The sequence below is a fragment of the Scyliorhinus torazame genome, chromosome 19 (genome assembly GCF_047496885.1).
Source record: "Scyliorhinus torazame isolate Kashiwa2021f chromosome 19, sScyTor2.1, whole genome shotgun sequence".
Taxonomy (NCBI): Eukaryota; Metazoa; Chordata; class Chondrichthyes; order Carcharhiniformes; family Scyliorhinidae; genus Scyliorhinus; species Scyliorhinus torazame.
In genome coordinates, this window is record NC_092725.1 from 3,795,523 (window position 1) to 3,811,464 (window position 15,942).

General features: G+C 53.2%; 1 protein-coding gene across 1 annotated transcript in view; it reads left to right on the top strand.

Moving 5' to 3' along the window:
- The window catches only part of LOC140395983 (septin-4-like), a 55,726-nt gene extending 47,244 nt beyond the window's left edge, over nucleotides 1-8,482 (top strand). The window contains exons 8-11 of the mRNA XM_072484014.1: nucleotides 1-7; nucleotides 1,971-2,133; nucleotides 6,347-6,437; nucleotides 7,177-8,482. The exon at nucleotides 1-7 is cut by the window's left edge and continues 90 nt beyond it. Of these exons, the coding sequence (XP_072340115.1) occupies nucleotides 1-7; nucleotides 1,971-2,133; nucleotides 6,347-6,437; nucleotides 7,177-7,257 (342 nt within the window). The 3' untranslated portion in view covers nucleotides 7,258-8,482. The remainder of the gene's footprint in view (nucleotides 8-1,970; nucleotides 2,134-6,346; nucleotides 6,438-7,176) is intronic.
- Nucleotides 8,483-15,942: the final 7,460 nt, after the last annotated feature.

A 15,942-nucleotide genomic window follows, 5' to 3' on the forward strand; every position in this document is an offset into this window, starting at 1 on the left:
GTGGAGGGTATGTACCTGGCCGTGATCGGCGGTGGGGACAGTCTGGACGCTGGGGGAGGTGGGGAGACCGGTGATGGGTGGGATTTGGGAGTGGTGGGGGATGGGGGAGGGGGCGCGACGCTGTGGCTCGGTCTTCAGTCTGACCGTGAGCCGCTAGATTCTCAATCAAATCCATCTGAGTCACTCCAGTGACCGGCACAGCGTGGAAAATGGATTCCAGATAGAGTGTGTATCACAGAGAGGATCCTGGTGATCAGTGTGTATCACAGAGAGGATGCTGGTGATCAGTGTGTATTAGAGTGGATCCTGGTGATCAGTGTGTATTAGAGTGGATCCTGGTGATCAGTGTGTATCACAGAGTGGATCCTGGTGATCAGTGTGTATTAGAGTGGATCCTGGTGATCAGTGTGTATCACAGAGTGGATCCTGGTGATCAGTGTGGATCACAGAGTGTATCCTGGTGATCAGTGTGTATTAGAGTGGATCCTGGTGATCAGTGTGTATCACAGAGTGGATCCTGGTGATCAGTGTGTATCACAGAGTGGATCCTGGTGATCAGTGGGGATTAGAGTGGATCCTGGTGATCAGTGTGTATCACAGAGAGGATCCTGGTGATCAGTGTGGATTACAGAGTGGATCCTGGTGATCAGTGTGTATTACAGAGAGGATCCTGGTGATCAGTGTGTATCACAGAGAGGATCCTGGTGATCAGTGTGGATTACAGAGTGGATCCTGGTGATCAGTGTGTATTACAGAGTGGATCCTGGTGATCAGTGTGGATTACAGAGTGGATCCTGGTGATCAGTGTGTATTACAGAGAGGATCCTGGCGATCAGTGTGGATTACAGAGAGGATACTGGTGATCAGTGTGTATTACAGAGAGGATCCTGGCGATCAGTGTGGATTACAGAGAGGATACTGGTGATCAGTGTGGATTACAGAGTGGATCCTGGTGATCAGTGTGTATTACAGAGAGGATCCTGGCGATCAGTGTGGATTACAGAGAGGATACTGGCGATCAGTGTGGATTACAGAGAGGATACTGGTGATCAGTGTGGATTACAGAGTGGATCCTGGCGATCAGTGTGGATTACAGAGGGGATCCTGGTGATCAGTGTGTATCACAGAGAGGATCCTGGTGATCAGTGTGGATTACAGAGTGGATCCTGGTGATCAGTGTGTATTACAGAGAGGATCCTGGCGATCAGTGTGGATTACAGAGGGGATCCTGGTGATCAGTGTGGATTACAGAGTGGATCCTGGCGATCAGTGTGGATTACAGAGGGGATCCTGGTGATCAGTGTGTATCACAGAGTGGATCCTGGTGATCAGTGTGGATTACAGAGTGGATCCTGGTGATCAGTGTGGATTACAGAGTGGATCCTGGTGATCAGTGTGGATTACAGAGAGGATCCTGGTGATCAGTGTGGATTACAGAGTGGATCCTGGTGATCAGTGTGTATTACAGAGAGGATCCTGGCGATCAGTGTGGATTACAGAGGGGATCCTGGTGATCGGTGTGGATTACAGAGTGGATCCTGTCGATCAGTGTGGATTACTGAGGGGATCCTGGTGATCAGTGTGTATCACAGAGTGGATCCTGGTGATCAGTGTGGATTACAGAGTGGATCCTGGCGATCAGTGTGGATTACTGAGGGGATCCTGGTGATCAGTGTGGATTGCAGAGTGGATCCTGGTGATCAGTGTGGATTACAGAGTGGATCCTGGTGATCAGTGTGGATTGCAGAGTGGATCCTGGTGATCAGTGTGGATTACAGAGCGGATCCTGCACAAGGCAATCAGAGTGGATTCTGGAGTGGATCCCACAGCATGCCTGGACTGCAGAGTGATCCCGGCTTCCTCCTCGGCGGTGCTTTGACGAGTGGATTCCGCTCTGTGAGTGGAGCGGGGAAAGGGGACGGGGTGGGGAGATCCCTGCTTTCATTCATTGCCAGTGTCTGTTTCGCCAGTTGAGGATCCCACACACTGCGACTTTGTGAAGCTCAGGAATATGCTGATCCAGACTCACATGCAAGACTTGAAGGATGTGACCCAAGAGGTTCACTATGAGAATTATCGAGCGGAGTGCATCCAGAGCATGACCCGCATCGGAGCTAAGGACCGCAGTCGAACGTATGTACTGACTCCACATACCCTGCCTCGCTCCTTAGTGCACAGATATCTCCCTGAGAGGACTGAGAGACAGCAGTCAGTGTACAGATATCTCCCTGAGAGAGAGAGGGGACTGAGAGACACCAGTCAGTGTACAGATATCTCCCTGAGAGAGAGGACTGAGAGACAGCAGTCAGTGTACAGATATCTCCCTGAGAGAGAGAGGAGACTGAGAGACACCAGTCAGTGTACAGATATCTCCCTGAGAGAGAGGGGGGACTGAGAGACACCAGTCAGTGCACAGATATCTCCCTGAGAGAGAGAGGGGACTGAGAGACACCAGTCAGTGTACAGATATCTCCCTGAGAGAGAGGGGACTGAGAGACAGCAGGCAGTGTACAGATATCTCCCTGAGAGGGGACTGAGAGACACCAGTCAGTGTACAGATATCTCCCTGAGAGAGAGAGGACTGAGAGACACCAGTCAGTGTACAGATATCTCCCTGAGAGAGAGAGGGGACTGGGAGACACCAGTCAGTGTACAGATATCTCCCTGAGAGAGAGGGGACTGAGAGACACCAGTCAGTGTACAGAAATCTCCCTGAGAGAGAGAGGACTGAGAGACACCAGTCAGTGTACAGATATCTCCCTGAGAGAGAGGGGACTGAGAGACACCAGTCAGTGTACAGATATCTCCCTGAGAGAGAGGGGACTGAGAGACAGCAGGCAGTGTACAGATATCTCCCTGAGAGGGGACTGAGAGACACCAGTCTGTGGACAAATATCACCCTGAGAGAGAGAGGGGACTGAGAGGCACCAGTCAGTGTACAGATATCTCCCTGAGCGGGAGAGGACTGGGAGACACCAGTCAGTGTTCAGATATCTCCCTGAGAGAGCGGGGACTGAGAGACACCAGTCAGTGTACAGATATCTCCCTGAGAGAGAGGAGACTGAGAGACACCAGTCAGTGTACAGATATCTCGCTGAGAGAGAGAGGGGACTGAGAGTCACTAGCCAGTGTACAGTTGTCTCCCTGAGAGAGAGGGGACTGAGAGACACCAGACAGTGTACAGATATCTCCCTGAGAGAGAGAGAGAGGACTGAGAGACACCCGTCAGTGTACAGTTATCACCCTGAGAGAGAGGGGACTGAGAGACACCAGTCAGTGTACAGATATCTCCCTGAGAGAGAGGGGACTGAGAGACACCAGTCAGTGTACAGATATCTCCCTGAGAGAGAGAGAGGACTGAGAGACACCCGTCAGTGTACAGATATCTCCCTGAGAGAGACAGGACTGAGAGTCACCAGTCAGTGTTCAGATATCTCCCTGAGAGAGAGAGGGGACTGAGAGACACCAGTCAGTGTACAGATATCTCCCCGAGAGAGAGGGGGGACTGAGAGACACCAGTCAGTGTGCAGATATCTCCCTGAGAGAGAGAGGGGACTGAGAGAAACCAGTCAGCGTACAGATATCTCCCAGAGAGAGAGGGGACTGAGAGACACCAGTCAGCGTACAGATATCTCCCAGAGAGAGAGGGGACTGAGAGACACCAGTCAGCGTACAGATATCTCCCAGAGAGAGAGGGGACTGAGAGACACCAGTCAGTGTACAGATATCTCCCTGAGAGAGAGAGAGGACTGAGAGACACCTGTCAGTGTACCGATATCTCCCTGAGTGAGAGAGAGGTCTGAGAGACACCAGTCAGTGTACAGATATCTCCCTGAGAGAGAGAGAGGACTGAGAGACACCTGTCAGTGTACCGATATCTCCCTGAGTGAGAGAGAGGACTGAGAGACACCAGTCAGTGCACAGATATCTCCCTGAGAGAGAGGACTGAGAGACACCAGTCAGTGTACAGATATCTCCCTGAGAGAGAGGGGAGTGAGAGACACCAGTCAGTGTACAGATATCTCCCTGAGAGAGAGGGGACTGAGAGACACCAGTCAGTGTACAGATATCTCCCTGAGAGAGAGGGGACTGAGAGACACCAGTCAGTGTACAGATATCTCCCTGAGAGAGAGAGAGGGGACTGAGAGACACCAGTCAGTGTTCAGATATCTCCCTGAGAGAGAGAGAGGGGACTGAGAGACACCAGTCAGTGTTCAGCTATCTCCCTGAGAGGGGGGACTGAGAGACACCAGTCAGTGTACAGATATCTCCCTGAGAGAGAGGGGGGACTGAGAGACACCAGTCAGTGTACAGATATCTCCCTGAGAGAGAGGGGACTGAGAGACACCAGTCAGTGTACAGATAGCTCCCTGAGAGAGAGAGGAGACTGAGAGACACCAGTCAGTGTACAGATATCTCCCTGAGAGAGAGGGGACTGAGAGACACCAGTCAGTGTACAGATACCTCCCTGAGAGAGAGAGGGGACTGAGAGACACCAGTCAGTGTACAGATATCTCCCTGAGATAGAGAGGGGACTGGGAGACACCAGTCAGTGTACAGATATCTCCCTGAGAGAGAGTGGAATGAGAGACACCAGTCAGTGTACAGATATCTCCCTGAGAGAGAGAGGGGACTGAGAGACACCAGTCAGTGTACTGATATCTCCCTGAAAGAGAGGGGACTGAGAGACACCAGTCAGTGTACAGATATCTCCCTGAGAGAGAGAGGGGACTGAGAGACACCAGTCAGTGTACAGATATCGCACTGAGAGAGAGAGGACTGAGAGACACCAGTCAGTGTACAGATATCTCCCTGAGAGAGAGGGGACTGAGAGACACCAGTCAGTGTACAGATATCTCCCGGATAGAGAGAGGGGACTGAGAGACACCAGTCAATGTACAGATATCTCCCTGAGAGAGAGGGGACTGAGAGACACCAGTCAGTGTACAGATATCTCCCTGAGAGAGCGAGAGGACTGAGAGACACCAGTCAGTGTACAGATATCTCCCTGAGAGAGGGGACTGGGAGACACCAGTCAGTGTGCTGATATCTCCCTGAGAGAGGGGACAGAGAGACACCAGTCAGTGTACAGATATCTCCCTGAGAGACAGTGGACTGAGAGACACCAGTCAGTGTACAGATATCTCCCTGAGAGAGAGGGGGGACTGAGAGACACCAGTCAGTGTACAGATATCTTCCTGAGAGAGTGGACTGAGAGACACCAGTCAGTGTACAGATATCTCCCTGAGAGAGAGGGGACTGAGAGACACCAGTCAATGTACAGATATCTTTCTGAGAGAGAGAGGGGACTGAGAGACACCAGTCAGTGTACAGATATCTCCCTGAGAGAGGGAGGACTGTGAGACACCAGTCAGTGTACAGATATCTCCCTGAGAGAGAGGACTGAGACACCAGTCAGTGTACAGATATCTCCCTGAGAGAGGGGACTGATAGACACCAGTCAGTGTACAGATATCGCCCTGAGAGAGAGGGGACTGAGAGACACCAGTCAGTGTACAGATATCTCCCTGAGAGAGGGGGGACTGAGAGACACCAGTCAGTGTACAGATATCTACCTGAGAGAGAGGGGACTGAGAGACACCAGTCAATGTACAGATATCTTCCTGAGGGAGAGGGGACTGCGAGACACCAGTCAGTGTACAGATATCTTCCTGAGAGAGGGGACTGAAAGACAGCAGTCAGTACAGATATCTCCCTGAGAGAGAGGGGACTGAGAGACACCAGTCAGTGTACAGATATCTCCCTGAGAGAGAGGGGGGACTGAGAGACACCAGTCAGTGTACAGATATCTCCCTGAGAGAGAGGGGGGACTGAGAGACACCAGTCAGTGTACAGATATCTCCCTGAGAGAGATGGGGGACTGAGAGACACCAGTCAGTGTACAGATATCTCCCTGAGAGAGAGGGGGGACTGAGAGACACCAGTCAGTGTACAGATATCTCCCTGAGAGAGAGGGGACTGAGAGACACCAGTCAGTGTACAGATATCTCCCTGAGAGAGAGGGGACTGAGAGACACCAGTCAATGTACAGATATCTCCCTGAGAGATGGGGGACTGAGAGACACCAGTCAGTGTACAGATATCTCCCTGAGAGAGAGGGGGGACTGAGAGACACCAGTCAGTGTACAGATATCTCCCTGAGAGAGAGGGGACTGAGAGACACCAGTCAGTGTACAGATATCTCCCTGAGAGAGAGGGGACTGAGAGACACCAGTCAGTGTACAGATATCTCCCTGAGAGAGAGAGGGGACTTAGAGACACCAGTCAGTTATCCCCCTGAGAAAAAGTTCCTGATTGAAGATGGCTTCTGCTTTCCTCTCCGCAGTAAGATTTCTCGTCAAAGCATGTCGGAACTCTCCATCTCGATGCTCCCTCTCGCCGAGACGGAGAAGCTCATCCGGGAGAAGGATGAAGAGGTGGGTCTGGGTCCTCCCTGGACGGGAACCGGGATGGATGTGGGGCTGTGTCGCCTGTGGGGGCAGCCAGGGCACTGGTCTGGTCGGGGCAGGCAAGTGGGAACGCGGTGCTGGTCACTGGTTGGCTGCTGAGGGGAGTGGAAGAGGGAAGCGGATTGGTAGGACTTTTGTTCGAGATGTGAGGTGGCGGGGGGGGGGGTCAAACCTTTTGACGGGAATGTGGAGGGTGAGGGGGGGGGGGGGGGAGAATTATAATTGAATTTACAGTGAAGGCCATTCGGCCCATCGAGGCTGCACCAGCCTTTTGGAAAGAGCCCAGGGAGTGAGTTCGACTGGTAGAGTTGCAATGTCTCTTTCCTCCCCTACGGCATTTCTACCCCATGTTCTCTCTCTCTTACACACTCTTTCTCTCCAATCTCTCTCTCTCCCCCACTCCTTCTTTCCCACACACCAGCTTCTCACATCACCTCCCTTGGCACACCCTCCCCGCACTCTCCCAGGTATCTCCCTCTCGTTCCCTCAATGGGGCTGGTTTGGCCCAGGGCTAAATCGCTGGCTTTGAAAGCAGACCAAGGCAGGCCAGCAGCGCGGGTTCGATTCCCGTACCAGCCTTCCCGAACAGGCGCTGGAATGTGGCGACTAGGGGCTTTTCACAGTAACTTCAATTGAAGCCTACTTGTGACAATAAGCGATTTTCATTTCATTTCCTGTCTCTCATGCACCGTGTCCTCTCTTGCAGTTGCGGCGAATGCAGGAGATGCTCCAGAAAATGCAGCAGCAGATGCAGCAGACGCAGGGTGAGCAGTCGGATGCACTGTGACTGCAGCGAAGCTCCTCCGACGACTGACAGCTCCTGGGATCGCCCATCAGCGTTGCACGCTGTACCTCTACTGATGTTAATCCAGCTCCCTCACACTGTCACTCAGTAACCCCTCTCCCCCAGCACCCTGTGTTACTGACTGTATCTCTACTGATGTTAATCCAGCTCCGTCACACTGTCACTCAGTAACCCCTCTCCCCCAGCACCCTGTGTTACTGACTGTATCTCCACTGATGTTAATCCAGCTCCCTCACACTGTCACTCAGTAACCCCTCTCCCCCAGCACCCCGTGTTACTGACTGTATCTGTACTGATGTTCATCCAGCTCCCTCACACTGTCACTCAGTAACCCCTCTCCCCCAGCACCCTGTGTTACTGACTATCTCTACTGATGTTAATCCAGCTCCATCACACTGTCACTCAGTAACCCCTCTCCCCCAGCACCCTGTGTTACTGACTGTATCTCTACTGATGTTAATCCAGCTCCCTCACACGGTCACTCAGTAACCCCTCTCCCCCAGCACCCTGTGTTACTGACTGTATCTCTACTGATGTTAATCCTGCTCCCTCACACTGTCACTCAGTAACCCCTCTCCCCCAGCGCCCTGTGTTACTGACTGTATCTCTACTGATGTTAATCCAGCTCCCTCACACTGTCACTCAGTAACCCCTCTCCTCCAGCACCCCGTGTTACTGACTGTATCTGTACTGATGTTAATCCAGCTCCCTCACACTGTCACTCAGGAACCCCACTCCCCCAGCACCCTGTGTTACTGACTATCTCTACTGATGTTAATCCAGCTCCCTCACACTGTCACTCAGTAATCCCTCTCCCCCAGCACCCTGTGTTACTGACTGTATCTCTACTGATGTTAATCCAGCTCCCTCACACTGTCACTCAGTAACCCAGTAACCCCTCTCCCCCAGCACCCTGTGTTACTGACTGTATCTCTACTGATGTTAATCCAGCTCCCTCACACCGTCACTCAGTAACCCCTCTCCTCCAGCACCCTGTGTTACTGACTGTATCTCTACTGATGTTAATCCAGCTCCCTCACACTGCCCACTGTTGAATCCCCATCCAACTGATCAATGAATAAAGTTACATTTTGCCTGTATTTTTGCTTAAAGCAAATATTGTGAACTTTTGGCTTCAATTGTTGAATTATGTACTTGTTACCCTGCCTAGGTTGTTAATAAAAAATATCCTTTAATGTCTGTCGAACCACTCGAAATCAGGGGTTTAATGTACAACATGGCATCATGGATCGCTCACCACACAGCAGGCCAAACTAGTCTGTGCAAGAGCAACCCGCTCAGTTCCACTCTCCCTGTAACCCTGCACATTCTTCCCTCTCAAACAACAATCCAATTCCCTCTGAGAGTCTCGCTCGAACCTACCTTCATCTCCCTATCTCGGGCAACCCCGTTCCAGACCCTAGCCACTCCTCGCCTGAGAAGTTTCTCCACGTGTCTCTGCCGACTCCTTTACCAATCACCTTAAACCTGCGGGCACCCCCCACCCCCCTTCGGTCCTCAATCCCTCCCACCGACGGGAACACGGTCGCAGTTTGGGCAGCAGAGTAGCATAGTGGTTAGCGCAGTTGCTTCACAGCTCCAGGGTCCCAGGTTTTGGGTCACTGGCTGCGCGGAGTCTGCACGTTCTCCCCGTGTCTGCGTGGGTTTCCTCCGGGTGCTCCGGTTTCCTCCCGCAGTCCAAAGATGTGCAGGTTAGGTGGATTGGCCACGCTAAATTGCCTTTAGCGTCCCCCCAAAAAAAGGATCGGTGGGGTTACAGGGATAGGGTGGAAGTGTGGGCTTGGGTAGGGTGCTCTTTCCAAGGGCCGGTGCAGACTCGATGGGCCGAATGGCCTCCTTCTGCACTGTAAATTCTATGAACAGTTCCTCCCTCTTTACTCTCTCTCAGACCACGCCTCGTGATCTCGTACGCCTCTAACCAAGTCTCTCCGGCCGATTCACGTCACTGAACTTCCCTGGAAGCGTCTTGTCACTTTCTTCCACCCTTCCCTCTTCATTTTGAGGACACTGTTACGGAACCCTGGGCTAGTGTGCGGTCAATTCCAGCCCCACCCATCCCAGAGTCACAAGTGAATCAACCGATAATTCTTATAAAAATCCCCAAAGTCTTTGCCACTTGGCTGCCAGTAATTAGTCACCAGGTTTGTAAGTTTAAATACAATTGCTGGTTATTTATTACAAGAACTGGAATGAAATACACAGTAAATTCCATTGGTTATGTTAATAAATACCCAACTCCTACCTTAAGTGGCCTCCCACTTTTAATACACACACATGCGACAGACAAACACAGTGTAGCCACCTCCCGATTTAAAATGGCGAACGGCAAAGGCTGATGGGAAATTCAGCCAACAAAGGCAGAAACCAGCAGGTGCAGGTTTGCTGTGTATTAAAACTCTGCAAAAGCCCAGACAGCATCGATACCAGCGACCATCAGCATAATAATGTAGCAGCCATCTACATACTAATGCGCAATCCCCGGGTGCAATTTAAACATTTGGGATAAACAAAGCTAAGCCAGACTTCTCGGCGCCAGCAGGAGCCAACACAAAAGCGGTTAATGGACACCTCAAGACCGCCCATCGATCAGGGAACCGCTCCAGTATTGGAGAAATCGAACCAAGCGATTGGGACAAAGTCCAACCACTTGGGACCAGGTACGGGGTCCGCCCCGAAGCCCCTGGGGACTATAAAGTTAAGCCCCCAAGTTCAACTCGCTCTCTTCTTCCTGCCCGGGTCACCCAGCAACGCGAACCAACCTTGACCGGTGCAGTGACCGCCGAAAGATCGTAGTCTTAATTCAACGCTCGCTACGAGATAGGCGCTCCTGGCTACCAATCCGTACCAACATAGAATCCCGCAGGCTCAGAACCCGAACGAAAGGCCATTTGTTCCCCTGACCTGGTGGGCCAGTCGAAGTTAAGTATAGGCCCGTTAGTTGTAGAAGTAGCTTAGACGTAGAATTTGTGCATGAGAAGCGATTACTGTGTATAATAAATGTGCGTTGATTTGAATCTTACGAATCGGTGTATTGAGTTATTGATCATTACTTGGACTTGAACCTCATGGCGGTATCATAAAGATACCTGGCGACTCGAGAGCAAAGGTAAAAAAACAGAGCAATTGAACCAACCGAAAAGTTAGCAATACACAGAGGGGTGAGAAAAAAAGCCAAAGTGAAGGTTGTTGCTTCAAATGACAGTTCCCAGCACATGTCCTTCACAGTGAGCTTGTAGATTACAGTCTCTTGTGTCACAGCATTCCCAGGGAGGCAGTTTCCCCCGTTTCATCAGACTTTGGTTTCAGTGAGTGGCCGGTCTTCAGGCCCTGTAGTGGCAGGAATCCAACACCCACAGGCTTATTGGAGTGTTAGCTGCTTCTTTCTGGCGGGAGGCTTTCTGAACTTTGCCTACACGGCCTGTAATGGTTCTCCTGGCCATCGCCCAGGCCCGCTGCCGGTTCAGGGACATAATAATCTTTATCAGTGTCGCGAGTAGGCTGACATTAACACTGCAATTAAGTTACTGTGAAAATCCCCTCGTCGCCACATTCCGACGCCTGTTTGGGGGACACAGGGAGAATTCAGTGTCCAATTCACCGAGCAAGCGTGTTTTTCGGGACTTGTGGCAGGAAACCGGAGGAAACCCACGCAGAGACGGGGGGAGAACGTGCAGACTCCACAGAGGCAGTGACCCAAGCCGGGAATCGGAACTGGGACCCTGGCACTGTGAAGCCACAGTGCTAACCACTGTGCTACCGGGCCGCCCCCGAACAGCCATTCCGGAGAAAAAGAGAACAGGATTTTTCCCGGGGCTGCCAGGAATCGAACTGAAACCAAACTGACAACCTCGGGACTCCGAACCATCCCACTGGGATAAGGTCCCATTAACACCCGTTTAAACTAGTGGGGCAAGTTTTAGATACCTGGGCATTTAAGTGCCGGGGATTGTGTGGAGCTGCACAAGTTGAATTTGACTTGGTTGGTCAAGCAGAGGAAGGGGGACTTCAAGAGGTGGGATGTGCTGCTACTGTCACTGGCGGGACGGGTGCAGACAGTGAAGATGACGGTGTTGGCAAGTTTCCTGTTCCCATTTCAGAACCACCCCATCTTAGGCCCAAAGTCGTTGTTCGAGAAGGTTTTGGAGCAGGGGTGGGGGAGCGCGCCGGCATTGGTGAATGTAACAAATTATTTCTGGGTAGCAAACATCGCCATGGTTAGGTAATGGGGCCGGGATCGGCGTGTGGGGGGTCAGATGGAGGCGGCGTTGTGGTAGGGGAACAGGGCTTTGCTGTCGGCGCCACTGCCATTCTCGCCAGCCAGGTAGTCCGTGAGCCCAGTGGTGGCGTCGGCCTTGAAGGTGTGGGGGCAGTGGAGGGCAGCATCTGGGATCGGAGGGCGCCTCGGTGTGGGCACCGATTTGCAACAATCGTAGGTTTGCAACAGAAAGGGGGGGGGGGGGGTTGGATGCCAGTGTAGCCATCTGGGATGGCCACTTACAACCAGGAACAGAGAAACTCGCAAAGCATGGTGGGTAAAAGGGACAAAGCAAGATTCAGGCAGGATCAGAGCCTGAAATGTATGTTTGCGAGTGAGGAATCCAGGCGGTATCGAAACTCCGATGGCCTTTTGATGGCCCATCTCCACCAAGACAAAGGACTGGTGCTCGAGCGACCGGTAGTCCTAGACATTTCGGCGCCACTCCCAGTGCTAGGGAAGCGTAAACAACAGGGTCAGTGACCGCTTGCGACACGCCCAGCCATCCAGGCACCCGCCCATTTATTGGTTCAAGTCGAACATAGTGATCGGGGATCACCCAATTAGTGGGGTCCAACTGAAGGACCACCCAAAAGAGCGCGAAAACCCCAAAGCATAAGAAGAGAGACCGCCATAGTGTTTGTCCTCTTTTGGACCTGGCACCCCGGCAACGACCATCTCCAATCGCAGCAACACCTGGAGCAAGTCCAAGTTCGACGCTCGCTACCAGATGGATGAGCCCAGCTGAGCAGCAGTTACTTCTCCAGTTCCGATAGATCCAGAATCAAACAACAGCCACTGTTCCTCTGACCTAAGCCAGGTGCCCGAAGTTAAGTACAGGTTGTAGTGTTTATGTTGCATGATTAATTGTGTGTGAATAAAGTACCCTTGACCTTGAACTAACTAACTGGTGTTTGGCTCCTTCGATCGATAACCGGTTGAACCTTGTGGTGGTATCATTTGATACCTGGCGACTCTGAGCATTAGAATATAGATATCAAAAGAAAGGAGGGCACCTCACTGATTGCCGTAGTTACAGCAGAGCCACAGAAAAGGCAACACCAGGTTCCGTGGGCAACGGCAGGCAGGGATTGAGCGGTTCGGCGACCTATTTGTCGGGGGCAGCTGAGGGAAGCCGGGGGGACCTGGGGGAAGGGTAGGAGCTGCTCAGGGGGAATGGGTTTAGGTACCCACAGCTCTGGGATTCCGTGAGGAGAGAGGTACCGCCTTTTCCGGACGAGGCGTTGTCGAAGGAGCTGGGGGCGTCCGAGGTCTACAAGGAGCTGATGGACTGGGGAGGGGGCCCTGGTGAGGGACATAAAGCGGAAGTGGGAGGAGGAGCTGGGAGGGGAGGTGGAGGCCGGGATATGGGCGGAGGCCCTGCGGGAGTGAGGTTCAGCCTCATTCAGTTTGAAGCAGTGCACATGACGATGGCGAGGATGAGTAGTTTTTACTGAGGGGGTAGAGGACACGTGTGTGCGGGGTGGCCCGCGAATCACGTCCACATGATCTGGTCCTGTCCGATACTCAAGGGGTTGTGGCAGGGGTTCTCGTGATGTCCGAGGTGCGGGAGGGTGAAGAAGTAGAGACATTCGGGGTGTCGGAAGACCCGGGCATCCAGGGGGTGAGAGAGGCCGATGTTCGGGCCTTGATAGCCCGGAGACGGATTTTGCTCGGATGGGGGGACTCGGAGCTGCCGAAAGCGGGGGGGGGTAGGAGAGCGACCTGGGGGGCTCCTGAGGCTGGAGAAGGTCAAGTTCGTTCTAAGGGGGTCGGTCGATGGATTCTTCTTTGAGGATTGAGAGGTCAGTAAAAAGGGGGTGGGAAGAGTGGGGGGGTAAGGGGGTTAAAATGGAGAAGGCAGGATGGGAGGAAGGGAAAGTGGGTGTTGGTTATTTTTATTGTTGTATAATTTTGTTTCTGCTTGAAAATGCCTAAATAAAATATATTTTTTTAAATCCCAGGATGCTGTTTGCTTTATTACCCGTGTTCACTCTCATCTGCCCTGCCGCCTTCAATCATTTATTCACATAGACCCCCACCAAGTTCCTCTGCTCCTCGCCCCCCCCCCCCAGTACTTTTACAATTGTACATTTCATTTTCTATCGTCGCTCCTGCCGAAATGAATAACTTCACACTTTTCTCTGCGTTAAACTGCATCCGCCGCCGGTCTGCCCCGTCCCCCAGATCCTCTCAAAGTCAACTGCCCTCGCAGCTCCCTATGCCCCCGTATGCCCGGCTCGAGGTGGGGGGGGACAAGAAATTGAGCAACCTCGCAGCCGTCCCTGCTGTCCCCCCTTCCCCCCAACCGCGTAGGTTTGAGCGGAGGGGCAAAGATGCCCTATTACAATGAGACAAGAGCATTGGTGAGGCTGCACCTGGGAGTATTGCGCGCGGTTTTGGTCTCCTTGTCCGAGGAAAGATATATGCACGCCAGGGTGGGTGCACAGCAGGAGTTCACGAGACTAATTCCTGGGAGGCAGGGAGGCCCTTCATAGAGTGATTAAATATACTGGGGGTTCTCCCAGGGGGGGTAAGAAGAACAACGCGATCTCGTTCAATTCCTTACAGGGCTCGAGAGGGTCGATGCAGGAAGGATGTTTTTCCCCCGGCTTGGCCTTGAAGGGGATGGGGTCCACACCCAGCGATAGTCTCAAAATAAGGGAGAGGATATTTAAGACCGTAAGGCGTTAGGAGCAGAAGTGGGCCATTCGGCCTATCGAATCTGCTCCGTCAATGAGATTGCGACCACTCTGATCATCCTCCCCAGTTCCCGCCTTGCCCCCATCACCCCCGATCCCCGCACTGATTATAAATCTCTCTCTCTCAGCCTTGAACATACTTAACACCCCAGCCTCTACAGCTCTCTGCGGTGAAGAATTCCACAGATTCACTGCTCTCTGAGGGAAGAAATTCCTCCTCATCCCCGTGTGAAATGGGCGGCCCCCTGACTCTGAGATTCTGCCCTCTGGTCCTCGAGTCTCCCACAGGAGGAAACATCCTCTCAGCATCGACCCTGTCAAAGCCCCCCTGAGAATCCGATAGGTCTCAATAAGGTCACCTTGCATTCTGCTAAACTCCCAATGTACAGGCCCCGGCCCACTCAAACCTCCCCTCATGAGGAACTCCCTCCCTACCCGGGGTCAACCGAGTGAACCTTCTCTGGACTCCCTCCAATGTACAGGCTCCGGCCTACTCAAACCTCCCCTCGTGAGGAACTCCCTCCCTACCCGGGGTCACCGAGTGAATCTTCTCTGGACTCCCTCCAATGTACAGGCCCCGGCCCACTCAAACCTCCCCTCATGAGAAACTCCCTCCCTACCCGGGATCGACCGAGTGAACCTTCTCTGGACTCCCTCCAATGTACAGGCCCCGGCCCACTCAAACCTCCCCTCAGGAGAAACTCCCTCCCTACCCGGGGTCACCGAGTGGACCTTCTCTGGACTCCATCCAATGTACAGGCTCCGGCCCACTCAAACCTCCCCTCATGAGGAACTCCCTCCCTACCCGGGGTCGACCGAGTGAACCTTCTCTTGGGGTGTGTGGGGGGCTCCGAGGGGGGAGCTTGCAGGCGGTGGGTGTTCCCGTGCCTCTGCTGCCCCTTGTCCCTCTGGGTGGGAGAGGTGGCGGGTTTGGAAGGCGCTGTCGAAGGAGCCTCGGCGAGCGGCTGCCGTGCATCTTGTAGACGGTACACACGGCTGCCGCGGTGCGTCGGTGGGGGGGGGAGCGGCTGTGGAAGGTGGGGGTTTGCGTGGCAATCGAGCGGGAGCTGCTTTGTCCCGGATGGTGTTGAGCTTCTCGAGTGTTGTTGGGAGCCGCACCCATCCAGGCAAGTGGAGAGGGTCCCATCACACTCCTGACTTGTGTCCTTGTCGATGGTGGACAGGCTTTGGGGGGGGGAGTCAGGAGGGGAGTTTCTCTCCGCAGGAGTCCCAGCCTCTGACCTGCTCTGGGAGCCGCAGTGTTTATATGGCCAGAACAAAAGCAATAGGAACAGGAGGCCATTCAGCCCCTCGAGTCTGCTCTGTCACTTAATGAGTTGATATTCCACGCCTTGCGCGAACAGTGGGCTGACAGCTCCGTTCTTATCGACCGACACGCGAACCATGTTCGGTCGCTGCCCTGTTTTTTTTGGGGGGGGGGGTGAATACTGAAACCTGGAGCTCTGGCGGCTGTGACCCTCCCCATAGCGCAAAAGGGGTGGATTGAAGCCGTTCCGCAGAATCCCTGCTAGCTCTCTCGCTCGCTCTCTCTCTCGAGCGATCCAGTCTGCCTCCATGCGGAAATCGTTCCATCGTCCACACTGCCACCATGTCGCATGGGTGCCGACTTCTCGGTCATTGCTGTGTTAACCTTCCCCAGGCGGCCCCCACCGCCCGTGCCTGAAACCT